The sequence below is a fragment of the Guillardia theta genome (genome assembly GCF_000315625.1).
Source record: "Guillardia theta CCMP2712 unplaced genomic scaffold GUITHscaffold_171, whole genome shotgun sequence".
Classification (NCBI taxonomy): domain Eukaryota; class Cryptophyceae; order Pyrenomonadales; family Geminigeraceae; genus Guillardia; species Guillardia theta.
The window spans coordinates 56,712-83,468 of record NW_005434505.1 but is presented as its reverse complement, the minus strand read 5'-3'; the positions used below and the strand labels follow the sequence as shown (position 1 = coordinate 83,468).

The 26,757-nt window shown below is 49.9% G+C and overlaps 9 protein-coding genes across 9 annotated transcripts; 3 read left to right on the top strand and 6 right to left on the bottom strand.

The window, feature by feature from the left end:
* Window positions 1-100: 100 nt before the first annotated feature.
* GUITHDRAFT_90679 (hypothetical protein) lies at window positions 101-1,292 on the top strand (the record flags this gene model as incomplete). Its single annotated transcript, XM_005820607.1, has 2 exons — window positions 101-331; window positions 416-1,292. 2 exons carry the CDS (start codon window positions 101-103, stop codon window positions 1,229-1,231), a joined length of 1,047 nt encoding a protein of 348 aa, XP_005820664.1. The 3' UTR covers window positions 1,232-1,292.
* Window positions 1,247-2,733, bottom strand: GUITHDRAFT_155968 (hypothetical protein). Its single transcript, XM_005820606.1, has one exon. The coding sequence runs from the start codon at window positions 2,540-2,542 to the stop codon at window positions 1,310-1,312; it is 1,233 nt and encodes a 410-aa protein (XP_005820663.1). The 5' UTR covers window positions 2,543-2,733; the 3' UTR covers window positions 1,247-1,309.
* Window positions 2,734-8,825: 6,092 nt separating this feature from the next.
* Window positions 8,826-9,435, bottom strand: GUITHDRAFT_120132 (hypothetical protein; the record flags this gene model as incomplete). The annotated part of the gene is made up of 5 exons (XM_005820605.1): window positions 8,826-8,934; window positions 8,995-9,071; window positions 9,111-9,194; window positions 9,250-9,315; window positions 9,400-9,435. 5 exons carry the CDS (start codon window positions 9,433-9,435, stop codon window positions 8,826-8,828), a joined length of 372 nt encoding a protein of 123 aa, XP_005820662.1.
* Window positions 9,436-10,481: 1,046 nt separating this feature from the next.
* Window positions 10,482-12,575, bottom strand: GUITHDRAFT_120130 (hypothetical protein; the record flags this gene model as incomplete). The annotated part of the gene is made up of 15 exons (XM_005820604.1): window positions 10,482-10,568; window positions 10,615-10,779; window positions 10,822-10,881; window positions 10,928-11,116; window positions 11,162-11,241; window positions 11,287-11,330; window positions 11,381-11,634; window positions 11,679-11,744; window positions 11,803-11,881; window positions 11,927-12,020; window positions 12,073-12,113; window positions 12,165-12,218; window positions 12,276-12,352; window positions 12,400-12,472; window positions 12,514-12,575. 15 exons carry the CDS (start codon window positions 12,573-12,575, stop codon window positions 10,482-10,484), a joined length of 1,425 nt encoding a protein of 474 aa, XP_005820661.1.
* Window positions 12,576-12,627: 52 nt separating this feature from the next.
* Window positions 12,628-13,885, bottom strand: GUITHDRAFT_120129 (hypothetical protein; the record flags this gene model as incomplete). Its single annotated transcript, XM_005820603.1, has 9 exons — window positions 12,628-12,662; window positions 12,708-12,781; window positions 12,834-12,922; window positions 12,969-13,040; window positions 13,091-13,237; window positions 13,296-13,454; window positions 13,512-13,622; window positions 13,708-13,761; window positions 13,811-13,885. 9 exons carry the CDS (start codon window positions 13,883-13,885, stop codon window positions 12,628-12,630), a joined length of 816 nt encoding a protein of 271 aa, XP_005820660.1.
* Window positions 13,886-15,350: 1,465 nt separating this feature from the next.
* GUITHDRAFT_166401 (hypothetical protein) lies at window positions 15,351-16,027 on the top strand. Its single transcript, XM_005820602.1, has one exon. The coding sequence runs from the start codon at window positions 15,561-15,563 to the stop codon at window positions 15,927-15,929; it is 369 nt and encodes a 122-aa protein (XP_005820659.1). The 5' UTR covers window positions 15,351-15,560; the 3' UTR covers window positions 15,930-16,027.
* An 832-nt stretch (window positions 16,028-16,859) lies between these two features.
* On the top strand, window positions 16,860-18,433 carry GUITHDRAFT_147745 (hypothetical protein; the record flags this gene model as incomplete). The annotated part of the gene is made up of 10 exons (XM_005820601.1): window positions 16,860-16,900; window positions 16,990-17,035; window positions 17,149-17,231; window positions 17,377-17,419; window positions 17,493-17,586; window positions 17,630-17,702; window positions 17,831-17,906; window positions 17,935-18,114; window positions 18,176-18,316; window positions 18,386-18,433. 10 exons carry the CDS (start codon window positions 16,860-16,862, stop codon window positions 18,431-18,433), a joined length of 825 nt encoding a protein of 274 aa, XP_005820658.1.
* Window positions 18,434-19,127: 694 nt separating this feature from the next.
* On the bottom strand, window positions 19,128-19,800 carry GUITHDRAFT_166400 (hypothetical protein). The gene has a single exon (XM_005820600.1). It carries the CDS (start codon window positions 19,592-19,594, stop codon window positions 19,226-19,228), a length of 369 nt encoding a protein of 122 aa, XP_005820657.1. The 5' UTR covers window positions 19,595-19,800; the 3' UTR covers window positions 19,128-19,225.
* Window positions 19,801-23,899: 4,099 nt separating this feature from the next.
* GUITHDRAFT_155966 (hypothetical protein) lies at window positions 23,900-24,901 on the bottom strand (the record flags this gene model as incomplete). Its single annotated transcript, XM_005820599.1, has 8 exons — window positions 23,900-24,061; window positions 24,158-24,209; window positions 24,269-24,343; window positions 24,394-24,452; window positions 24,498-24,558; window positions 24,612-24,692; window positions 24,748-24,798; window positions 24,860-24,901. 8 exons carry the CDS (start codon window positions 24,896-24,898, stop codon window positions 24,012-24,014), a joined length of 468 nt encoding a protein of 155 aa, XP_005820656.1. The 3' UTR covers window positions 23,900-24,011.
* Between the last annotated feature and the right edge of the window lie 1,856 nt (window positions 24,902-26,757).

Here is a 26,757-nt window from a genome sequence, read left to right as displayed (position 1 = left end):
TTGTAACTTCATGCAGCAGGATGGATTCTTTCACTCTGGTCGAGTGTCAGCGGATTACGGCCACAATTGAAACAGCGGTACCTCAGTCAATCCTGATCTGATGTGCTTGACTCGTGCTGGCCAGGTTGAAAAACTAGGAATCCTTGCATCTCTGACTTCAGATTTCCATAATGAGGAGCTGGGAAGTATGCTGGGAGAAGAGATTTCAAGGATTATGCAGGATCAGAGGTCCTTGGAGAGGAGATACGAAGAGCTCATTCAAGAGAGGAGGAATATGAAAGGCATTTCAAACAGAATGAAGTATCAGGCGAATGAAAATGAGATCCAGCAAGTCGCTCAGTCTCTGAGGCAGAGCACCAAAGTTTTGACAAGAAATTTGCAAGACAACCCAAACTTAGAAGGGAATATGCAAAAGATTCGAGCTGAACGTGGAGCGCTTGAGACTCTACTTGTCAACCCAGCACATGAAATGCAATTTGCAAGTTTCAACTCTTTGGCGGAAGTTGTTGAGAAAGGCCAGCGGATGATGGAGCACATGAAAGTAGTTCTGGCGCGTGAGAAAGAGCTGAGCGAGTCTGTGGCCAGGTTGAAACAAGAGCTCAACGAAGAACGAAGCAACTTTGAGAGAGAGGTTTTGAGCAAGAACGAGTTGATTGCGGAGTTGAAAGAAACATTGCAAGCGAAGAAATCGGAGACTGCGATCGAGCTTCGATATCTTGCAAAGGAGTTTAAAGCGAATTACCACTGCACACAGCGAGAACGAGAAAAAGAGATGAAAGAATTGCAAGATCGGATTGAACAGATCGAGAAAGAAATCGACATAGAAAAACAAGCCAACGAGCTTCAACAGGAATTTCAGAGAAGGAAGTTAGTTGCCATGTCCGAGAAATCTGAGGCATGGGATCACAAGTTCGAGGCGGACTTGGCTTTCAAGACAAAGGAGCTGGAGAACTTGAAAGAAGAACGTGAATCTGATCTATTGAGATTGTACGAGCTGGAGAAGCGATACAACCAAGACATCGCTGCAAGACAAGCCAAGGAAGACGAAGAGAGGAGAATGAAAGAACTTGAGGCCATGCGAGTTGCGGCGGCGGAAAGAGAGTTTCGTGCTGCAACCCTTCTGCAATGCAACATCCGCATGCATCTCGCTCGAGAGTGTGTGTCTGACCTCAAGAATCCGAAGAAGAAGAAGGGAAAGAAGGGAAAAGCAGCTGGGAAAAAGAAGAAGTGATGTCACATCGATGTTAGATTAACAAGTTTAATCATATTCCAAACAAACCGCATATTTCCTCAACAAAATATCTTTTCCTCACATGTGACAATAAGCGGTGCAATTTGATGTACATACAGCATCGATTGACGCAGGATCTATCGTTTGAGTCCTCACATCAGTAAAACATGACCTGCGACAGCAATTGTAGCAGTCGTTCTGAGCAACCATTATGTTGTCGCAGCTGAAAAAAGCAGGAATGGATGTGTAGATGAACTTCGAGTGCTGGTCTTGATGGCTCCTCTTCTCTCCAGTATCCACTAAAACGTTCACAACAATAGTTCTCGTGACAGGATCGTACATTTGCTTGCTGAGAGCAAGAGCTGGCAGAGTACAAACAAGCTGGCCAGAAGAAATATACTCGACATTGTCACACTTGCGTATCATGCTCTTGCCGATGATCATCACGCTCGGAGACTTTGTCCTCGCCCGTCCTCGCCACGTCGCTGCTCCTCCGAAGAACATCCCCCGGATTGTGATGGAGATTCCACCATAGTAAGGAGCCATTGGAGGGCTCAAGGACGTCACGACCGGAGTCGGCGTCCTGTACCAGTTGGATAGCGATGTCACGACTCCGTGCCAGTAGATGTTGAGGGTCTGGTGCGCATGAGCATCTTCGGTGAGATCGCACAAGATGGACGGCTTCTTCACCCCATACCAGGAGTGATCCAGGCCAGACGAGGGCCCGGTCAGGCAGTAGCCGGTCGAGCACTCTGACGAACAGTTGGCAGTCATGTGACAGCTGCATGGGATGCTGTAGTCCTTCTCGCAAAAGCCCTCGGGGACGCTAACGATGTGGCAGTTGAGGCTCACCGCATCGGACCCATGCGATCCCAGGCTGACATGCAGGTAGTTGGAGTTTCTCTCCGCCTTGGGCCCGTTGATGTAGGAGTTGGAGTCGCCGCCAGTGATGTCGAGGTCTGAGGGCGTCAGGTACCATCCCTTGATCTCAAACAAGGATGTGTTCGCAGCCCCCGAGATCGAAGACAAGTAATTCTGCTTCTGCACAACACCCACGCTTGAGACATACCCGAGGTGTGTGAACCCTTCAGTGGTAATGGCAGAGTCAGCCCCGCGAACAGAGTGTCTGTTGAGATTTTCATCTTGCAATACTTGAAATGGAGCGTCCTGACTAAATGGAGCATTGTACTTGTCACAGATTTCAATGGAATATTCAGATTTGCCCACGTTTTGCAGGTACTTGTCGTTTGGCACAAAGGAACTTTGAGGCATCCATGCAAAATCAACCAAATACCCCGATGAAGCGTCCATGTCTGTCGTGGACGCAGCAGAACAAGTCAAGACAAGAACCGGTCTCTTGTCAACCAGGACCAAAGTCAAAGTACTCGAGGCTTGATGGGCGGTTGCTGAGCTACCCATCTGTGACCTCACAACTGTCAGGTTTGTTGACTGTGAGGACCATGAGACTGCCGTGACTTGAACATATTCTCCGTCTATCTGAAGGTAATCGTTCGGCTGGATTTCATTTTGTGTGGGCACGCTAACTTTGAACTCCATGGTTGCGCTATCCACTGCTTGTTGCAAAGTCCACTGCGCAAATTTGATGGAGGTGACATAGAAAGACGAGTTTGAGGTGGAATGACTCAACTTGACCAGGAGGTTGGCGAGGTTGGCACTGAGGTAACCAATATGATCGTTCGCCAGGGGACACAGCGGGTCTGCAATCCTTTCTGGGCACTTGTCCATCACCGTAGCAACATAAAGAGTCTGACTCCCCGCAGACACATTTCGAACGAGGAATGAACGTGCATAGACTATTCGCGACGCTGATTGCATCTCTTTCAGGACGTTCCAAGAGAAATTTTGAGCAAGAGTTGGACCCATGCCGCGAGTGATAGACAGCTGATAGGAGATGTCACTAACTGAGATCGAGTTGATCAGTATCACTTCAAGAGCCTGCGAGTTTCCTAGAGTGGCATAGATTGGAGTTTGAAACTTCTTGGGGGCCCAAGTGACTGTGACTGAGGTGTCTGATGCTAGAATGGCGTCGGTCTGCACGTATTGAGCTCCGCATTGCCCTCCAAGAGTTGGGTGAGGTCCTGAATTGACGCATGGAAACGCAGCACCGCCCCACAGCAAGTACCCATAGTTGCCAGAATCCGTCAAATCGCATGCGACCTTTCTGAGTTTGGCATCATATCCTGTGATGATGCAACTTTCGCCTACCGCGCTTTGAATTGATCCATCTGAATTCCTGTTTCCAGCAGTTACTACCAGGCGCATGCCGACATAATAGTTGTCTGTGTCTGCATCTGCCTTGTACTTGGAGAGTGTGAGGTACTCGCCGTCAATGACACAGTTTGATGCGACGTGTAATCCATTCGGATCTGAAAATCCATCGCAGAACTGAGAGGTATGACCATTGTAGAGCACTTGATCGCATTCTTCACCGTGTTCAAACAAAACAGCTCCCGTGCGCGTCGGAGATCTAATGAACTTGTTGACTCGAAAGCTTTTGATTCCAAACTTGACAGAAAGGTAATATCCAACTCTATCCATCTCTTGCATTGAAAGAGCTTTGTCATAAATCAGAACTTCAGCGATGTCCACATTTGAGAAGCTTGATCTGACAATTCCATCAGCAGAATTGACGCCGATAGTGCCAAGTCTCAAGCTTGAAAGCACAGAAGCAGTGCTAAGGATAGAGACTGGAGGTTGGAGAGAGCACCCATCGGCGTTTGAGCAGCCATCATGAAGCCCGTCTATGTACACCTTCGACTCATTACCCTGCACTCTTATTGTTACTATTCTCCATTGTCTGTCAGGGTCTTGTAAAACCCTCTGAGACCCCCACTTCTTCACGCAAGTGTTCGGTTTGCTCACAGGCAATAGAACAGTATTGATTGCATGGTCAGCTGCAGTTGTTTGGAGTTGGCCCCTAGTGACGGTAACTGATCCGGCAGAGACGGACGTGACTTGAACAATTTCCTGTTCAAGTTGCAGATAATCGTCGACAAAAATTTGATCTTGCAGCGAGATGGTGAGCAAGTCGTAGGAGTTGCTCTGGATGGTCAGACTTGTCTCTGATGAATTTATCCCGCTTTGTAATTCCCAACTCAAAGTTCCGAAATACGAGAATCTTGCGTCACATCCAAACCTAGAGCACTCACTGAAACAACCGTTGTCTCCTTGATCATCAGCACTGCCATAGTAATCAGCAAAACAACCTTGTTTGGGTTTCATCCATGCGTTACCTGCTTCCATAGTATGCCGAAATCGTGCTGAATTGCTCGAACTTTCCTTGAGGACATTTTGAATTCGAGGTTCTGACTATTTCAACATCATAAGAAGCGCTTGAGAGAAATATCGGATTTGCTACTCCGGTTGTTGTTGTGGATCCGAGACAGTCCTCCAAGGCAGCGGTGTAAAATTCACCCGGGCTGACTCCGATGAAGATGTTGGACCCTGCAGTTGCACTGGCTGGTAGCGTCACACTCTCGATTTGGAGCAATGTGTTGCCGCTAGAAGCTGCAATGCTCGTTACGTTGAGCGAGGCCTTAGAGCCATCGGTCAATCCAACAGAGGCATAAATAGTTAGATTCTGTGGGATTCCAGCAATGACACCGTTACCACCGGTCACTAAGACGCTCGTAATTGTCCCTGAGATATCCTGATTGAGGATAAGTGCAATCCTATAGCTTGAAATCTTGCAATTCAAGACGACTTTCTTCATTGGAATCGAATCTTGCGTCTGTGTGTCATATATCAGAAGGCGTCTTCCGTTGTATTTGCCTATATCAGGACTTGGAGAGTACATGGAAACAAGGCTGACGAGATTATTTGATAGTGATAAACCATTTAAAATTTTCCCACGGAATTCAGGGAGACATTTGTAATCTGTTTTATACAGTCCGAACCCGTTTTGATTTTGTTCATCTCCAACATTCAGAAGTCCCATTGGATTGACATCCAAACTGTCTTGAAACGTTTTAAGAACCAGGAAAATGGTAAATTCTGTATTGAGGGCTGATGATTGCGAGTTTGTCCAGTCTGTAACGAAGCCAAGTCCAGTGTCTGCCGTCGTACATTCTACTGTCGTGCATGTCTTATACATATCCATGAAGCTGCCTTGAAATCCAAGGCGATCACTTCTTGCGAACCTCAAAGCACCTGAGCACAATGTTACATGAACAACGCCTTCATCTTCACAATCACAAACACTTGCCATGACCATGGAGGACGTTTCGATGGAAGGTTGGTTGATAAGCTGGATTTGGCTGTTTCAGGGTTTCGACATGGGCGGTGTTGGGTCCAACCGGTGCTTTGTTCATGATCTTGTCTGGAGTGCAGCTGGTGGAATCTGAATGCCTGCGTGAACATTTTAAATTTGGCCTGTGAACAAACTTCACGGCTTTACCCATAATAGCAGATGTTAGCCACGTTCTTCCAAACTGAAACATACTGTCCATCAGCTACTCCTGCCTCATCAAAAACGTCTGGAGTGAACCAAAACGCTAGATTCGGGTGGGTAGAATCAGGATATATGAATCGTTTCTTCAAAGAATTGGGCAATGAAGAAGGGAAGAAAGAGTCTTTCCCGGTGATGACAGACTTTGCCACGTATGAAGTCCCGACTTTGCGGATGTATGTATTTCCATCTACAGTCACGTCACCTTTCCATTTCAAATCTGGTCCATGAAAGGTGTTGGCGGTCAGCAATGAAGTGTCTGTCCAGCGCGCACTAGAGGAGCCCAGGAGGGCAGCCAAGATGAAAGCAGAGCAATGTGTCTTGAACATGTTTCGAGCCTATCCAAAGAAGTTTAAAGTCCAAAGTACTTCAATCAGACACGAGAGATGATGGTTGTGATGTTGTTATCAAGGCAGTCTGTAACGTCAACTCGTCCAATCAGCTTCTACTTCGATTCCTGTACATGTCTTCTACCTAGCGGACATGTCGGTTTTCTTATCCTCTCCACCCTACCCCTCGAACTGCTAACAACAGGAAATTGGGACCCCCACCCCACCCCCTGCCGGGCCTAATGACGGTTGTTTGAAACGCCTCATCCACAACCAGAGTGTATGAAGCTTCAAAGAGACTACATGCGACTGCATCAACAGACACTACATGAGCAGACCGATAGAGACTACATGAGCAGACCGATAGAGACTACATGAGCAGACCGATAGAGACTACATGAGCAGACCGATAGAGACTACATGAGCAGACCGATAGAGACTACATGAGCAGACCGATAGAGACTACATGAGCAGACCGATAGAGACTACATGAGCAGACCGATAGAGACTACATGAGCAGACCGATAGAGACTACATGAGCAGACCGATAGAGACTACATGAGCAGACCGATAGAGACATCACTGCCACATCAATTTACGAATAGAGACATAAAGATACTTTTGGAAACACGAGTTTACTGACTAGAAAGATCTTCTGTATTTGGGTCGAAAAGGATCAAGCTCGTTCCTCGTCTTGACGTCTGCTCAATCTATCGAGAATGTATTTAAGATTGCCTTGATTAATTATTATCTGTGTGCAGCTCTCAAGTATCATTCAAAGCCTGAAATATCTGCTGGTAGGGAGTTTGGCCTTGAGTTCCACTCTTTGTTCCTTGACCGCGTTACCTCGGGTTTCCTTTGCGTCCTTTTTGTCCCGATATGAAAGCTTCAGGACGGAGTCACTGAGAGGATCAATAGCAACAAGATCACCTTCCCAATAACTTTGTGCTGCTCAGGCGACTGCAGACAAGCTGAAATCTGCAGACAGCATCATTTTAACCTTGAAGCTGAGATAAGGGCAAGTCAAGAAAGTACACTCTCAAGCTCCTCAGCAAGACTTGTGCGTATGCTCGAAACCTGATTCGTAAACTTAGACACAAGTTTATCCAGACTCTGTTGGGTACCTCTTGTAGAAGCGAATTGCACAAGAAAATGCATCTGTGTTGTTCCCTCAAAGCATGTGAAACATGTTCATTCGTCGTCATGTTTTCCTCAGATGCCTTTAAATCCTCTTGACGATCCATATTTGAATTCAAGAAGCTTAAATCTGCCGAGGTTATCCACTCGATCCTTGATTGCACTTGTTCGTTTAAGCCAGCCGACCCTTTCCTGTCTTGTTCCTCTTTGGAGGAATTCACCTCAAAGCCGTAGAGTCCTTGTATGATAGAAGAGTTCTTGCTATGACAGATGTTGGCTGGTATTCGATAGATTGGAGATGTGCTCGTGTTGAGCTTGGTTGGAGTTTTCTCACAGAAACCTCCCGGGTACGACTTGGTCTCATCCAATGGCCTCCATACCTTAGTGAAGTCAGGACATTTCTCCTCCATCCTTGCGGGCTGGCCATCAGCACTTCCCGCGTGTCCACTTGCACTGTCGGCAAGGAAGCTCGTCTGATCGCCATCTACTTGCGACTGTGATGTAACGGCTTCCTCGTTCGGCATGCGATGGTGAATGATGTTGTCCAAGCATTGTTTCCTTAGCCTTGCGTTCTGTTCCAGTGGAACATCTCTCAACCAGCCAGTCAAATGTTTGTTACTGTTACACCTAGTCTCTCCACCTCTCTTCTCTTTCATGGCGTGTTTGCCCGGAAATGTGGACATCACTTATCTGATCACGGAGAAGTTTTCCAGCTTTCACTTTCGAACAAAATATTTCTGTTTGTCAACTGAGAGTGTTTGATTGATGGAGTCGTGAGATGCTGCAGAACTTGTGCTAACTAAGTCTGATCATCGGATAGCGATCCTCGTCCAACTTCGCTGAGTCCGATCACTGCTACTACGATACAGGCTGGCAGTGGGCCGAGTTCGATACAGTGAGTCAGCTGCTGCAATACCGATGTGTCACTGTAAGCATCCGAACCCAAGAAGCAAGCGGCTCCCCATTGCGACCTCCAGTGCCATACCAAAAAACTGTGCGCCGGCGCACTAGGTTGACAAGGCCCAACGACTTGTCAAGACAACAAGGCAGCTGTCCCACAAGGGCCATGGCCCGAGCTATTTGAAGATGGATCCATCTTCGCTGTCCTGGCCAGCTCAATAGCCTCACCTCTGAGGCAGCCTATGGAAGCCTAAGTAAGCAAGATCCGGATCCGACACTCTGACTGAGGCGACCGGGTCACCGTGACGATGATGCTACGCCGCCCCTAGGGGCCCGGCCGCGTCACAGTGTCAGAAGCCCGGCCCGGCGCCCGGTGGGGTCGGACTCATTGAAGGCTGATCAGTGGCACGCCGCGCCGAGCCTTCAACGGCGGACGGCTTGAAGTGACATGTCCGATCAAGTAGGGGATCGGTGTCCTCCGACTCAGTAGCTCGCTTCTTCACTGACTCGGCAGCCTTTGAGGGCGCGGCCGACGGCGACGGTTGCCACGGCGCCGGCGAGCCTACTGACACCCGACTTAGCAAGTTCTTATGATGCAGGCTGTAGCAGGTGAAACTGTGAGCGGCACAGAAAAGAATACTCTACAACTAGTTTCAGGTCCTGCCAAGTGTCAGTGTTGTTGCTAAACTATGACACAGCGAGTGTGATTTTGTGTCAACTTGATGTCAGAGTTGTGGCTGAGCGGCTAATGAAATTTATGTTACAAGATGTTTTCAATCCCCCTCTTTCTCTCAAGCTCGTAACCTAAAGCTGTAACAAATTCATCGAATTTCCATTTGCCATCCCCATCTTTGTCAAAGTTTCTTATCCTAGAGCAACAGTCAGGAACGGACATTCTTCATCAGCAGGGCTCACATCTCCCTCAAGACCGAATCTGGTCGAGATTCCCCTTCAACATTCTTCGAAAGTCTCTGAAGATCTTTAATGTCAATGAAGCCTTTGCATCCTGCACATGGCCGTATATCAGCACTCTGGAGGAAAGTACATCTGAGCTTGAACCATAATCGATCGTGTCAAAGTCTTGCATCAGCCTGGTTGCTGAATCCCGTCGAGCAAGAAAGCGCATCATCTATTGAGAAGTGACTTGGCGAGGAGAACAAGATGTTTGTCTTTAAAACGCTTACGATCGCAGTGAATTCTTCCTTAGAGATCCGCGAGCCATCGGACAGAGGGCATGCAACCTCCAGCGTCTGACAGAGGGAAAGCACAGTTCAGGTTATGCTCAACGAGGCCTCGCAGGGCAGAGAATGAAGACAACAGAGGGAGAGGAAAACCTGTTGCAGCTCTCCTTTTCTCGGCTGCATGCCCATAGCTTTGAGGACTACTTTGACTCGATGGAAATCAACGTAGTCATCATTTCCTTCCTGCTTTTCACGAGTAAGATTGAGCCACAAGACATCATAGCAAACGAACTGTTATGAGAGAGAAGGCATGTTCAATCTCATCCTCCTGCTCTCTGGTAGGGGGAAACAGGCCTGCCATTGTTTGCCCTCGCGTTCGCGCCATGTTCAAACTAGTGTTTAAAAAAATCTTATTGAGGCGGGCTTGAAATCATGCGACTCTCTAGGAGGAGGCATGGCGGTCTGCAGACCCTGGCAGATGCAGAGGAGGGCGAGGACGCACGAGGAGCGACAAGCAGGAGGAGAACGAGCATCACGAGGATAGAGATCGAAGACACCGATGCAGAGTGAGGGGAACGCGAGGAGGAGACGACGAGGAGACGAGGGGGTTGGTGAGGCGTGTAGAAAGCGAGGGGACGGCGATAGGAGTCCAAGAGGCGGGCAAGAGGTTTGAGTAGGAGATGCACTTGAATAGAGTTGACTCGCCGAGATTGACGCTGCTCATCTCACTTGCTTGCTAGAATGTCGCATGATCCCTCCACCAAAGCGGACGAGTCTCAAGGATTCCTGACAGAGAGCTGGGACAAGGTCAGCTCGGCTCGGTCCGATGTCCATGCTCTGAAGCCCGAGCAGGTGAAACAGTCGTTATCCGATCTAGGAGAAGGGATGTCCAACTTCGGACAGAGACTGGGCAGGAGTCTGCAGGGGGAGGGGATCCACACGAACTTCGAGAAGGTTCAGGATGCTCTTGGAGAATCTTGGACGACCGTGCATGATAGCTTCAAGCCGATCAAGACGGTGGCCGAGGACTCGGTCACTAGCTTGCACCACTTTGCGGTAGACGAACTTCCGCGCTCTGTGGTATCTGCGACCTTTGATGTTGAGGAGCTGCTGATCCGCGACTTTCTCTTCAGACGGACACCAACGACTTCATGTTTAAAGGAGGAACTCCTTTCGCGGAGAAGCCCAAGAAGGGCAGGAGCCGGAGTCGAGTCACCAAGCGTGTGTAGCCTTCTTCAAGAACTCAAACTTTTCCTCCTCGAGCTCGCTGCGCTCACTGATTTTTTGCGTCCCTTGGGTATGCTTTTCTTGTTAACGAGCTCCTGCATCGTCGTGAGTGTATGAGTGACATTGTCATACGAAACATACCATGACTTTCTCTTTCTGTGTCTGAATTAGACTGTCGTGATTGTCTTGCCCCTCGTCTTCTTGCCGCAACATGGGCAGGACGATGAAAGAGCTCATTATCTGCTGGTATTCGGGCACAGACTTCTTGTACTCCTCCAGCACCTTCACTGCAATCTCATCCACATCCTGCGAGCAAATGAGGCCTTCTCCCCGAAGATTACAGCTGACCTTGTTCGACATCAGACCCTCTTCGTTGGTCTCCACCTCATACTCGAATGACTTGTCCACCTGCGAGACTTGTCACCGTCGTTCCCTTCCTCCCCCTCCCGCCAACCTGCTCCTTGACCATGTTTTTCAACCATCCTCGCACGTCGAACGCCATGGTCCACAAGTGAAAACGCGGGAGTCCGAGCTGGAGGTGGCGATTATATTGCTCCATGCAGCTCGTGCATTCCGTGTAGAGAGGAGAAGGGAAGCAGATCAGAAGCCCTAGCGACTGCTTGTCCTCCTTAGAGTCTGTCAGCTGCGCTCGAAGTCAGAGCCCTTGCAGCAACGAGGTCGCCGTTACCGGGAACCCCCTCGCCCTCATGTCCTCAAAGATGGCTCTGGCGATCGGCTCGCGGTCAGGACAGAAGGAGAAGGAAATGTCTGCGAGCTCAGCGTCACTGGGCGGTAGGCTGAGGGCTCACTCACTTGGGAGCGCAGCGAAGCGTTGGCACATGTCCTCGCTCATTCGACTGAGCCGGCCCCACAGCCCGACGCTCGGTCGGAGAGACTGAACTCGTACCTGCCCCTCCTCTCCTTTCTCAAAGACTTTCCCGTTTGCTGGCTCGATCTCAGTGACTTGCAAATGGCATCGCGCAAGGTACAAGATATGAAGCGAGCCCCGGAAAGCTCCTTGCCGAAGCAGTGAGACTCGACGATGGTTCTGATGTCGCTCAGCATCTGTTCCTGCGTCGACAGAGGAACTTGACATCTCTTGTTCCAGTCACCAAGACTGATGTTGACTCGAAGCTCAGCGAAGGTAGCACGAGTGATAACCTTGTTCAAAGTAAGCAGCAGGCAGAAGCCGTCAGGAGCCTCACAGGGCTGAAGCTGTAGATCTGACTCTTCTCTGATCCTACTCGGACCTTCCTCGCTCTAGCTGATGGCTGAGGGATCTCAGGCACCTTTGTGCACATTAGCAGGAGGAGAGGCGAGGGGAGGAACCTCGAGGAATTGAACTTTCTCGTTGGTCGCGCTCGGATAGATGAGCGAGATTTGAGTGATGATGTTCTCAGGTGTGAACCTGCTAACATTCACCGATCGGATCTGCTGCATCATTCTCACTCACCCAGCCTCTGGAATCAGTTTCACTCCGAAGTAGAAGTGCAAATCATTGCCTCGCCATTGAGGTAGGTTCTGCTTGCCACTCTCCTTTGATTTCTCTGTGCATGATCAGCTCGTTATGACGTATGAGGATGCTGTTGAAGTGTTCACCATCATGTGCACCGTCGGCCTTCTCGAGGTATGCGATACACCTAGTGATACAAGTCTCACAATGTGCAGCGAGTTGCTTTCCTCGTCATTACATCTCATATGCATTTTTGACATCTTGCTCGGCTTCTTTGATGCTTAAGAAATACCTGGGTTCCGCACATGTCAAACATACAAAAGGCAAAGGTTCCATGCATCGAAGGAACATTTTGCTCGACGGAGATTCAGTTCGCTTTCGTATGACACTTGACTGCTCTTCCTTTTTCTGAATGCGCTGGCGGACCTTGAGATGCGCGCATCAGAGGCAATGACGTGACGTATTACTCGCACATCTTCTAGTTCTTTCTTTGCATTCTCTAGCGTGGAGGCAAGGTCTTCTGGAATAACCCGGATCACATAGTTTCTGCTCCAGTGTCAAGGCGTTGCATGAGCCAAGACACGCACATCTTCTCGTAGATGTCTGCATCCAGGTGTGTTGTTCGCGTCTCATTCCTTACGACAACCATTTAATCTAAGTCCGAACAGCGTGAAAGAGTCACCTTCCCGCTGGTAGCCCGGTCAGAACATCCGTTTTGCATCCTTCAAGATGGAAGCTGAGGAGACTAGCATCAGCGACGAGGCAGGAGGGAGGGCCTCACACGTTTGTTCGTAGGTGGAGACGTTGTTGCTATGAAGGCTTCTCGTTCTCTTGGCTTCGAAGTCAACCAGTACTCTGTTTGCGGATCATGTCAGGGGAGCACAAGGTAGTCTGCTCCTCCTCCTACTTGGAGCTTCTTTTGACCCTCACCGGCCCGTCAGCGCCGATTGGACGGTTGAAGGAAGTCCGAGGCCAGAGGGAAACTTTGCCAGTGATCTGTAGCAAGTCAATGTTGAAAGGACCTCAGATACTCATCCAGCACCCAGTCAAACGCAACAGCGTTGAATGCTGTCACGCTCGCCTTGTTGATCGCTGGAATGTCGTAAGTGCAGACCTGACAGCAGGTCAACGATTCTTGTCATCCCGTGTAGCCATCGCATGCACCGCAAAGTCCATGTTGTGAGCCGAAGACGAGCAGATGTAATAGATGCCAGTGGACTTGATGTTGATCGTTGCAACTCCTCTCTCAATATCCACCTTGGTAACAGGCAACTTGTGGAACTCCCACTGCAAGTCTGCATTCTCTGCTTCCTGAGATGTGAATGCAGTCATGAGAACAAGGCAGAATGTCTGGCACCAGTCACCATACCATCGTTCCTGTCGCCTCTTGTGCGAGCTGAGTGCCGTCCTGAAGAACGCTGAAGGAGGCTGCATACATGGTCTGCTGCGCATCTTCATCTGCGCAGCAGTGCGGTATCTTCACTTCGACGGGTTGGATGAACTCGATGTTGAAGGGATGAATCTCTACCTACGAGGACGATGACATGTCAGCGCGAGAAACCTGTGCGCCGTTGATGATCTCAACCCGATTGCTAACGATTCTTCCCTCCATCGTGAAACCCTCGGGGTCTTTGCCTTCGAACTCGAACACTTTGATTGCAATCACATTGTTGGTCTCGACAGCTCCAGGGGGAACCTATCTCAAGCTCACATCGCTGAAAACAAGCATCACATGAGAGTGCCGTGATCTCGTAGCTTCTTCCCAGTCTCGCTGCAAACACCTTACCTCCTTTTACAGGATCTATCAACCCATCACTGAACAGCGGGCCAATCTGCTGCAGTTGGCGAGTCAGAGCGATGAGACTTGAGGTCAAGAGCAGGAACCGCAGCAAGACGGTCTTCCTTCTTCCCTTGCGATGTCTTCTTCTTCCCTCCCTTCCCCTTCTTGGCCGGTGCCATTACTGTCAACGGACAAACAAGTTGGACGGCCCGACTCCGTGCGGATCAGAAGTCAGTGATGCCACGGCCCGGCCACCGGGGGGGCCGGTGAGGTCCGACCGTGGCTCTGTCACTGATGACGGCATCGTCAGTCACGGTGCGCGGCAGTGGCCCGATCAGTGCGGCGGCGGCGGCGGCGGCGGCGGCGGCGGCGGCCGCTCCGAGTCCCGGGGGGGCCGGGCAACGTGACCGGCCGCCGTGCACTCAGCGGCCCCCCCCGGGGTTGCAACCGCGCGGCCCGGCGGCCCGGCCGGCCCGGCCGCGCGGGCGGCCGGCCGTGCTCACAACAGATCACCTGATGATCAACGGTTCAACCGTTGAACGCCGCCGTTACCGTTCCGACTCAGCGGGACCGACCGTCACGACTGTTTCCGGCAGACCATACCGGCGGTGACGGTACCGTACATGTGACAGTCACCTGAGTGGTGTGACTCTCGGCTGAGCTTTGCATGGCGTGACTTGCTGACGGCTCGGGCAATTCCCGCACTGTTAAGGCCGGGAGAGATTCGTGACTGCTGAGATAGTCAGATCCCTTGAGGGCATAAAGTCACCCAAAAAAACGAAACATTCCGTCTGCTACTGCCGGTACTCCTCAAAATCACTGCCACTACCGTAACTCCAAATTTGGCATCGTTTGTACGGAAATACAAAATGCTTTTTGGTAAACTTGGTACAGTTGTAGTCCTTTTTGGTCTTGATGACTTGGTACAGATAAAAACTTTTTAGAGAGCCAAGGGTACCACAGCAACGCCACAACTGACCGAGTTTGACTCACCGACTCAAAACTTATCGGCTCCAAAACAACGAGAAAGCAACGGTAACAGAAACGAATGGATGGGAGATCGACCACCGGGTTCTCCGACTGAAACAAGGGCTAGAGCAGGAGGGTGGGGTCTGACCGGTTGGCCAAGTAAAGAACCGTGCCAGTAGTGTTGCATGGCGAACGGCTCCCCCTTCTAGATATTTCTATTTACAGTCTATTGCAGCTGCTCAGGGTGGTACTAGTTGAAACGTCAGGGTCATCTCTATCGCAAAGTGTGTTGGAGGAGACCTATACAAAATCCTTGCTTCCCTATGATGGTAAGAAGGACACCTGGCCCATAACAGTCAAAATCATGGTGGGGTTGCATCGGGAAAATATGGGTGGGGTGCGTCAATGTTTCACAATAGGGGTCCTGTGACCGTTTATAATAGGACCAAAAAGGGTAGGGGTAGAAACAGAAGGGGGTAGGGGTGATATAAAGGGCCAAATTCGTAGTTTGTTCTGAATCCACACAAAAAAGAACAAACGAAAAGCCTCGGTTTTGAGTATTTTGGTGGCCACATGTACCCCCTTGTTAGTGGATCATACCACCGGTCCATGCAGCCGGCCCCCTTTACCACAGGGAGAAAGGAATGAAGAAGCTCAACTCCCCTCCTCCATTCCAACCTCCTGCAACCAGCCACTCAACTCTAGCAAACTGCTCCTAGACCTTCCCTCCTTCCCTTCGCTCCATCCCTGCCGTCCCTCCCTCCTGCCACTACCTAACATCCTCCTCTCCTCCGCTCTCCCTCCCCCGACAAACAAGCTTTCCGCGCTTCATTGCTCGACAACAAGCATCCCCGACGACCGCTCGTCTCCCCTGGACTCTCTCGCATGCTAGGCTTATTGCGCTTATTGATCTTGGCCGCGTCTCTGGTGCTCGCGGCCTCCACCGCTCTCGCCTCCTCTCCTCGTGCTCCCAAGCTTTCCCGCGTCTCCATCGACGTGGATCTCTCTGGACTGCTGCCGGCCAAGACCAGGCCTCTACGCCCTGACGTGCATGGAAGCAGCATGGTCAGCTCTCAGAGCGAGGGGCCTCGCGCAGGCACCCGCTGTATCCGCCTCCGCGGAGGCAACTGCCTCGACTCCTCCGCCAACCTCGCCGAGCTCACGTCGACGGTGAGCGAGCGAGTGCCGCTGAGGAGCGAGGGGGCAGGATGCAGCACAAGGCGATGCTGGAAGCTCAGCAGGACGGTGGAGTAGAGGAGGAGGAGGGCGCCAGTATTCTTTGACCACGAGATGTATTCTTTAGATGTACCACTAGCTGATATGGATTGTGAATGAATCAACTATCCCTACTCATCAGAGTGTCTGTAGCATCGCATGCACTCACCGAGCCCTCAATCTCATGGCGCGAGACGCGTAGACGGGCCAGCATGTCGGCGACATGCGCGAAGACGCTCGAGAGGGAGCGGGGGCCGTCATGTGAGGCTGGCGATGTCAGAGAGGTCGGTGAGGGAGAGGGGCCTTGAGTCTTGAAACCATTCCTTGATGTGGGTCTGCTGGCGGTTGTCCATGGAGAGGAGCCGGGCGGAGTGAGAACAGTTGGGGTAGGCGAAGAAGGCAGCATGGCTGGGGAGGCTGGTCAGAGTAGCTTCATGGAGGGCTGTAGTTCAGGCCGAGTGGAGCTATCACCTAGCTGGTGTAAAAGGAGCTCCGAACGCAGGAGAAGCATCCGTTGGATGACCTATCAATTCTGGCGTAGTGAATTCATATAACATCTTGATATCATATGATTCATTCATGTCTCTCAAGATCTTCTCCATGCACTGCTCTTGACCTGATCCTCTTCCCTTACGTGCACGCCATGCGCGCTATTTGGCGTTGTGACGGGTTGTATCTCTTACACAAGCCCGCCTCAATATGATACTTAGTTCCATCTATAGGCAGATGCATGAAACCTTCTTCTTATTACAATTCCGAACCCCATGTGGCAAAATGGCAGCTGCCTGGGGTAGGCCGCAGGAGCATCATGGCAGAAGGGCTGATGCTGGTTTGGGTACGCAGAGACATGGTGTAGAGGAGGAGAGGAGCAAGCTGCTCCACCTTCTCGCTCAATGTCTGTCCGTTGTGCTAGCAAGCCAGGACACGTACAGGTTACAAAGCCAAGTGTAGAGACTGCAATAGAACAAGATGGACGTTCTACACCTGAGATTCTACGAGGAGACAAGTCTGTGAGATGAGGACTACCTTGACGAATCTTGTTCTGCTTCTTCTCTCATCCTTCCCGCCTCGATGGGCGTCATCGTCTGATAGTTTGCAGCTCCAATCGGAACGAGGGGAAACAAGTGTGTAATGAAACAGTGGAGGTGTTGTGAGTGTTGTCGATGTTTGTTTGCATCTTGTTTTTGCAGTCTGCAGTCATGATTCATGTTCCTGATGGCTTGTCCTCACTCTCCTTCGCTCACTTGGTATGTGACAGTTATCGGGCATCATGCTCTCCTTGCTCTGTCTGAACTCTGCTCTCGGCGAATGTTTGCAGATATCTCAGATCGAGATGTTGTGGTGAAGAGCAGGTCTTCTTCTTTTCTCTTCTTGCATTGTCATTCCTCACAGAAAGCTGAACATACAGAAGCTCTCTACGTCCTGCCATACACAGAGCGAACAGGGATGGGAGAATAATCTTTCCCAGAGGGAGACATGCGAGCAGGCAGAAGAGGCGCACGACCATCGTGACGTCAAAGTTCCACGGAGTGAGTTCTCTTGCTTCCCTCTCCATGTTCTCTTGCTTCCCTTCCCGCCCGTTTGAACTGAGACGCCGCGCAGGGAGAGAGGGTTCTTCATTTCGAAGGGCAGAGCGAGCAGCAGCCGGCGGATCAAAGAGGAGCACGACTAGATTCTTACAGCTTCTGCCAAGGAGGTGTGAGGACCGAGGGAGTGCTGTCTGTTCTCACCAACTTCAGCTCATCCGTATCAACTTGTTTGCCTGCACCACTCCCGAGCTAACACCTTCATGCTACAGACTCTTGAGGGCAAGTACGTCCTCGCCAAAGGCTGCAGTGGTTCCATCACATCTCTCCGCTTCCAACTCTCCTCTGCCGACTCAGCTGACGTCTCCTCCTCTTCCTCCTCCTCCTGCTTGACTCACTTTGAGGGCTTGCCAGATCCTCTTGCACGTGCAAGGAGGACCCTGGGCGATGTTTGCCTGCTCTGTCCTCTGCGGGCAAGGAGTGTGTTGCTGTGAGTGAAGGATTACTCATAGCACAAGATGATTCGCGACTCAGGTCTCTCGCTGCAATCTAATTGCACCTTGGTAGCCACCCATGTCGGGGGGCTGTCTCCAGAGGAGCCTGCGGAGGACGGCATCACTGCGATGCACTGCTCGACGTTGGTTATTCGGTACAGCACCCTCAGGGGTATCGGGGCGAGCAAGAGGAACGCAGCACAGGTGGCTCGTCGTGATGTCTAGTTTGCCGGCAGTGACAGTGATGCTGTTGCCTTTGTTTCAGTTCTTCGCTCCAGCTCAAGTTGAGCATCTTGCCGAGGTGATTGCGAGGGACCCGCCGCCGATCAACGACGGCAGCCAGGCATGCGCGGAGATTTCTCTCAGTCCCTCTGATGCGCCTCACAAGGAAGTCACCACGCTGCAAGTGAGCGAGATGCTTGAAAGCGTCAAGTTGAGCTTCCGACCGTCCGGTTTGCTGCATGCATGTGCTCAGATTGTTCATCGAGGGAAGGACCAGGACAGCAAGGTAGCAAGAGCATGAGTGGGGATGAGGGTGACGTGTGGCAGGAGATGGGAGATCTTAATCTTCAATCGCCTTTCCGTGTCATCCTTCAAGACGAGACTCATGGCGAAGCTCCTTTCGGCAGCTTGGGATGCGGAGTAACGGTAACGGACGTGGCGGCCGCAGCGATAGACGACTGTCTCTTCCAAGATTGCGGTGAGAGGAGGTACAGGGTTAGCGGGGGCGGCGGAGAGACAGGGGGTGACGGGCAACAGAGGAGGAAGAGAGAAACAAAAAGGGGCCACATGACCTTGTTGGTCAGGCCTCGGTGTTGGTGTGGACGGAAGAGGCCTCGCGTGCGTTCGGAGCTCCTGCTTCTCCGGCAACTGGTCCACTCCTCCCCTCCTCCCCTCCCATCATCTCCCCTCCCCTCTCCTCCACGAGTCTGACAAGCCTCTCCAGCCATGCTGCCTTCTTCGCCTACCCCAACTGTTCTCACTCCGCCCGGCTCCTCTCCATGGCCAACCGCCAGCAGACCCACATCAAGGAATGGTTTCAAGACTCAAGGCCCCTCTCCCTCACCGACCTCTCTGACATCGCCAGCCTCACATGACGGCCCCCGCTCCCTCTCGAGCGTCTTCGCGCATGTCGCCGACATGCTGGCCCGTCTACGCGTCTCGCGCCATGAGATTGAGGGCTCGGTGAGCGCATGCGATGCTACAGACACTCTGATGAGTAGGGATAGTTGATTCATTCACAATCCATATCAGCTAGTGGTACATCTAAAGAATACATCTCGTGGTCAAAGAATACTGGCGCCCTCCTCCTCCTCTACTCCACCGTCCTGCTGAGCTTCCAGCATCGCCTTGTGCTGCATCCTGCCCCCTCGCTCCTCAGCGGCACTCGCTCGCTCACCGTCGACGTGAGCTCAGCGAGGTTGGCGGAGGAGTCGAGGCAGTTGCCTCCGCGGAGGCGGATACAGCGGGTGCCTGCGCGAGGCCCCTCGCTCTGAGAGCTGACCATGCTGCTTCCATGCACGTCAGGGCGTAGAGGCCTGGTCTTGGCCGGCAGCAGTCCAGAGAGATCCACGTCGATGGAGACGCGGGAAAGCTTGGGAGCACGAGGAGAGGAGGCGAGAGCGGTGGAGGCCGCGAGCACCAGAGACGCGGCCAAGATCAATAAGCGCAATAAGCCTAGCATGCGAGAGAGTCCAGGGGAGACGAGCGGTCGTCGGGGATGCTTGTTGTCGAGCAATGAAGCGCGGAAAGCTTGTTTGTCGGGGGAGGGAGGGCGGAGGAGAGGAGGATGTTGGGTAGTGGCAGGAGGGAGGGATGGCAGGGATGGAGCGAAGGGAAGGAGGGGAGGTAAGAGAAAAGTCGGACTGGTTGGAGGTACGTTGGTACGCCAAGAAGGGGAGGATGAGTTTGAGGAGGGACGAAGGTTGGAGCTATTGAATCATAGCTCCCTGTTGTAATCTTATCACTTTGGGGGCCGGCTAGAAGTACCGGTTTAAAGATGGTAAGAACAGGTGGTAGGGGTTCTCCCGAAACGCTGTGTTCGAGCTATGTGATGACCAGTTCACCTTCTTTCTATTGTCACCCCCGTTTCGGACCCCCATCACCCCACTAAAATCAATCAAAAGGACCCCTCCTGCCGGAGTCTGTTTTGTAGGTCAGGTGCGAAAGAAGTCACTTTCGCGTCTTCCGCACGCCGCCTCCTTACCCCTCAATTTACCTTTTCAAGGACCGGTGGTTTCATATGATGTACCCCTGTTTTACCAGAAGCAAGCACCGGTGGTCTGGTGGGCTACCAATATCTCCTCTCGTCGTTCAGTAGGGTTTGCTCTCGTCTCGTGCTCCACCCCTGCCGTCCCGTGATGTCCTTCATCTATCTCCCTCCCCATACCCCAAGGTTGGACTTTTCTTAATTTTCATAGTAAGTGGAAAGGGACAATAGCCTACCTATAGCCTTTGGGTCGGCCATGTGAGGCTCGTGCCTCTTCCCTGCTAGGCCGCCATCAGCAAGCTTCTCTATCTTACGTACTACCATCACAACCTCGCATGCTCATCGATTTCTTAATCGCAGTATTAATTTAAAAAGCCATGGGTCACCACCATCGGCGCCATAAGCCTAGTCATCGGATTGCCAGGGTATCAGTGTACCGTATCCCCGTGACTCAATTGTACGGTCCTGTCTTACACGAGCCTCCGAGCCCGGTTCTCCGCCGTTGTCACCCGTCACCGCCGACCCTTTCCGAACTTCCGAAGCTCCGGGGACCTCCTGCCAGAAAGCCCTTTTAAATTATTGAAGGAGTCACGCCGGCCGTTTGCTCGGAGGCTCGTACTGATCTTTAACTTAACTTTGAGTAAATGAATGAGTCACAGGCAGGAGACCGTCTCAGTTTAACTCCTGCTAAGATTCGCAAGATTTTACTTTAATTCGCACGACTCAGACGGTCTTTCACAGAGTCATCCGAGTCGGATGATCCATTCCATGGCATTTTCTAATGCTCGCTTTTGATCATTTTCGAGCGGGGTACCTCAGCCCAGGATTTTTGAATGGTCGGCGCACTGAAAATTTGTACCAGAAACTTCGATAATGGTTGAAAGTATGTTTGAATCGGGGACCGTGTCGAGCAGTTTTAGGTTTACAAGTATTCTTGCTTCCTCCAAACAACAAGGTTTCAAACATTAAAACTATTTTTGACCTTACACGCTTTTACACGCCTGGGGGGTGCATATACAACCAAAATCGCCTGCCCTACCCTTCCCCCATTGCTGCATCCGCACCCACCGGCGCAGGCGGCGTTTGTTTGCATCCCAGATGGCTCTCAGCCAATGGCTCTTTCATCGTATTCAAGCACCAGGCCATCCAAGGTTGAATCATGTGTGAATGTTTGTACTTTTTGCGGCATACTGCAAGACGACGTTTCAAACAGCTCGAGCTTGTTTTTCAAAGGAAGCTGTAGGAATCAGCATCACCATGGATTCTAGAGCCTAGGGCTGTTTTCGAATCCTTTTGATGCTCATTGCAAGATGGAGAATTTGCTCGTTTTTGGTGATCAAGCATCCACAACCCTCTTTCGTATGATTGAGCTTCGAGCACATCTCTGACTGTAGAGTTGTTTGGTGTCAAGATTGTTTCTCGTAAAGGATCTCTCTGATTAGGCAATTGATTGTTGTTTTGGTTGGCATTCTACAAGACCCATACTTCCTCCTCTCTGTGTCAACCAAGCACATAAGCATAAGGCATGTCAGTCGTGTAGGCAACTTGATTGCAAATAGATCGCAAGTGTAAGATCGATGAACTATTCAACGCCATGAATGCCGGATGTGAATGAACTTCCCTCAGGACTTCTCAGTATCAGAACCAGCGAGCTAAGACATAAGGTAGAGTCTCCATTGAATATCATTCCTGCGAATGTAATGTTTTTATCAGTTGTAGGGAACAGAAGCATGGAGACAAGCGGGTGCCCAAGCGAATAGGAACATCTTGCGGATGTAGGTTTGGACAAAGACGGCGATGATTCCGAGGTTGTGAAACAGGCAGCGAAAAGATGCTGAGGTTTTCGGAGTTCATAAACATGGCTTGTGACGAGCATGTCACACGTAAAGCGATGGAAAACAACAAACAAAAATTGTAAAGCAATCGAAAGCAACGAAAATCAATGGAAAACAACAAACAAAATTTTTTCTCAAAGGTCTCACTCCTTGACTTCAACCACTGATTGAACATCTTTTTGACCTCGGTCATATCTCGACAAATCCGATTGTACTCCGCCGCTGAACAGAAAGTTGTTTGCGCCATCTTTTCAACGAGTGGTGCCGGGTTTGCAATCGAGAAGTGAGAGATTTCACAGTATTTATTATTTTCGATGTCGTCTTCATGAAAAAATATATACCCATGCACTCTGAAATTATCGTGGAGATCATCGTTGGCATGCTCCAACATGCAAGGAAAGCTGAAGAAACACATTTTTGGTATAGCATTTATTTCATCCGTATCCTTGTAAATTGCTTGATAACAATCACGGTTTCCAACTTTGTTCAAAATTCTTTTCAGGGCCACACAGGGCACTCGATTAGTTATAATGGTTTCGTCTACATGTTCCAAGAGGACTCCATTGTACATGATGTACACTTCGACAACCTGTGCATCTGAGTGCAGCGATTTGATCATGCCCAGTCGATTCACTTCAACGCCCCTGTGATCTTCACACTGATATTGAACCCCTGTGCCAGGCTCAAGCATAATATTCAAATTACTGCCTGGCTTTTTCCAGTACATCCTGGGCAAGTCTCGATCATCAACTGACGTATGCAGGATCATTCGAAGCTTCAAATCTTCAGGTGTCTTTGACTCATCACAAGTCTCTTCCTGCTCCAAGAATGTATCGAAATCTTCCTGCCTTCGCCTTCTCTGAATTCCATTTGTTGCTGATACACGACGGTGAAGATTCATTTGTTTGGTGTCTATAACTGGAGCGCAAGGGAAAGGGAAGCAACGGGGAGGGAGGGGAACAGGGGGGAGGGAGGGAGCAGGGAGGAAGGGAGGGGAGCAGGGAGGGAGGGAGGGAGGGAGAAGAGCAGGAAGGAGGAGGGGAGGGATACTTGCAATGGGGATCTCAGGATTTTTAATGAATTTTTATTTGCTCTTTGATCGGGGGCAAGGGGACCTGTGTTTCGGTGGCACCCTATAGACATGGGGTAGGTATCTATATAAAACAACCGGTGTAGAAAAAAAATATTGCCGTTGCTAGCTGGCATACGACTCCTTGATTTGAAAACAAAAATACTTATTGGCTGGATTTACTACACTCGTCAATGGCTGACACTAATAAGATTTCATGAGCGTGTATCGAAATATACGAATAACCCTACCCCCTTAATATCAGACAAACATACCGGTACACAGGGAAGAGAGCAGCCAAGAGGCGTGTAAGCCGGAACTCAAATGCTTAAAACAAATATAAAAGAGTACTGAGTGGTACAAATCATTCTGGTACAAAATTGACTAAAAACTGTATGCTTATGATCAAATTAACAGGTACAAGTGTTTGTTAAAAGGATATTAATTTATAATTGGGCGTTAGTAAATGCCATGGAATGCATCGCGGCCCGGCCACCCTGACCGGTTACCGGCATACTACTAGGTGACTCTCCTGATTGTCCTCGTTCCTCGTACTGATCTTTAACTTAACTTTGAGTAAAGATTTGAACCAGGAGGCTATGATATGCGGTAACTTGACGGTAAGGTCGGCACTGAACTTAAAGCCCGGTCACTGGCAGATTCAATCTGCCGCCCAACTTGCAAATCGGATTTGGGGATCGGACCTGAGCACTGGACCGGGTATCGGAGGCAGTACTACGGTAGGCAGGATTTGGGTTGTTTCTCTTTGTCAGTATTTTCCCTTCTCGCCGCATAGTATGGCCTGTGCGACAGTGCCTTGTCGGGGTCAAGCCTCCTCGACAGGCTCTCCTGATTGTCAGGATGGTTCCGCTGATGTTTACAGGCTCAATGTTTATGATGGTATCAGGCTTAGCACCGTGATGTTGAGACGTGACTGGTGAACTTGTGCGGCATCCTCACGCTCATTCGAAAAAAGGGAGGGCTTAGACTAGTCTTGATAGGTTTCTGGGACAGTGGGCTTGAGCTTATAGGGATGTCCTGCCAAGAACCAGTCAAGAACATCAACGCGATAGGTTGAACTTCAGGGCATCAAGGGGAGCATGAAAATCAGGCATTCAATTCGAAATCAAGTACCTGCACATGGCGGAAGCCCTGGCCTGATCCAGTCCGCCGACTGTCGTGGAAGCTGTACAAACCAATCAAGAAAAGCACGCGTTCAAGGCAAAACATTGTTCCGAGCCTTACATGAGCTGGCATGTCAGGAACAGGAGCAAATTGGGTCAGGTAGGGAGTGCCGTCCATGTATTTCAAAGGCGACACCTAGAAAACTCAAGTCAAGCCACACAAGTCTTTCTCACCGTCGGAAATACCGCTGCAACTTTCCCCTCGCTATCCTTGTAGTTCCAATCTGTTGGCTTGACGGTATCACCTGCCGCGCGATTGAGAAGCAGCAGGCCATCAGGAAGGCAATTACGATCAAAGTATCTGATCTTGAACTGGGCACCAGGAGCCGTGCGAGGAATGACAGGAACTTCCTGCACGATTTGATCACGTTGGTGCGCAGTGATCAACAGATGACGAAGGGCACCTTGATGCTCTTACTCGCCGGAGCTTCCCTGCGAAACCCAAGCGCGTTCATGGCAGACTGTGAAGGAGACAGATTTGGAGCCTGTAGATGGAGCACATCTTTCAACACAGACATGCTGGGTTAATCAAACAACAACCTGTACAAAGATCTCCTTGATGCGATCCCATATCAACCGTTTCTGTTGAAACTGAGGCCGAAAATGCTTCAGCAAGCGCTGTTGTAAGGGGAGATCATAAAAGCAGCCACACCTGTACGGTTTGCCGCAAACCGATGGAGCTTCGAATCATTCTGTCATGTAAAAGTCACGTATGCTCAATTGATGGAAAAAGCATTGTTCAGGTTATCACCAAAACCCCTCCAACACTAACAGGCGCAAAGAGGGAAAAATCCACAAAATTGAAGAATACAACGACTAGAAACGTTGTTCAGCTGGCAGAAGATGGGAACGTAGGTGACGATGAGAGGAAATCTGAAGTGTTGTATGGAGGAGTTTTTAGGAGCGGGGTATCAATCAACAGCATGGAAATGCGCAGGACGAATGAAATCTTGCTGCTCGTTTGTTTCCATGATGGAGTCATTCGCAACATATATATTGCATGAATGCCTATGTACTCCTTGCAATACCGCAGCTTCTATCATCGCTGCGGTAACAACAACCTCCCTCCCTCTGTCGTGGGGATGATTATAAATATCCTTTTTTAACATTTCTGTTTGTACCAGAGCAGAAATTATGTTTTAGAGATGGTTACGATTCAATCAATCGATAAGGCTATATAAAAAACTTTAATAAGCAAATAGTATAGGTATTGAAAGAATTGGTATGAATATTCTACCATCATCTGTTCTCCTGTATCCATAATGTATGTACCATATGTAGAGATTGAAATTCTGTTGTTCGTACCAAGAAACTCATATATATTCCGTACATGAAAAATAAGTTTTAGACATGAGAGGCCCGGCTCCGGTGTCCCGGCGACTGCGCGGGCCTAACTGAGGCCCGTTTCCCGCCGGCTCCCAGATTCCAGATTCCAGATTTTTTCATACAAATATAAGTCAATTTCTTTTTTTCTCCTCCAAATGTTTTGGAAAACTCAACTATAAGTCATTTTAATTTGAGAATGAAACGATGCGGTTGACTTTCCCAGATTTTGCTTTTCGAATGGGCAGGCACTATATTGAAATATACTATCAGCTCAATCGAGAAAAATTGTTAGAATGTAGGGAGGGTATGCTGGGAGCATCAAATATGAACAGGCAGGGGACCCCACCCCCTGGCAGTATGTATTGAAGGCACCGGTGAATATTTCGGGGTAAATTTCAAATCACTTTCAATAAAGTAAAAAATCTGGAATCTGGGAGCCGGCGGGAAACGGCCCTGAGGCCCCCGGGGCCTCGGGAGTCAACAAAACACTAATAAAACAAATCTATTGTTTTAAATGCAACTTCTGTACCTGGTTTTGTTGCTTTTTGGTACAAAATATCTGTGACATCTTGTACCATTTCTTTCAACTTCTTTATAAATCAGAAATAAATTATATATATTCTATAGACAAGTTTTCAATAACAATATATTTTGTATTATAAAACATTTTGATGGTATCCAGCGATTAAAACTTATTCTAAAGCCTCCCAAAGAATGGATGATGGGACAGCACGGTGGTGAGCTTGAGGGGTAGGGTATGGTACATGAGGGGGTGATGGTGTAACACTCTGGGTCCATGATCTGATGGGTATCTGGAAATTCATTAGTGCAATACTTGGTGAAATTGATAGGTGTAGGTGCAGACAGAAGATACCTTGTGTTATGGACTTTTGTTTGGGATGGCGGGGGTACTGTTAGCGGTCTACGGTATCTGGTTCCAAGCATAGAAGAATGCCCCGGGAGGGTGGTAGCTGTAACCCCTACCACCACAGACAAGGTTAATAATTGGGGTAATACATCAGACCGGTGGGTTAAATGTGTATCAAGGGTGGGTAGGGGGGGTGTTGGTACTGCGGTGTGATCTCGTAGTAACGAGGCATGGGAGTTGACAGGCTTGACAAGGTTGAAGAAGAACGTTGGTAGGATACGACAGATGAGATGAGATGAGATGAGCTTCGAGACAACTGACATGCGCCTCCTCTTCTTCCCGCATGGCTTCTGTTG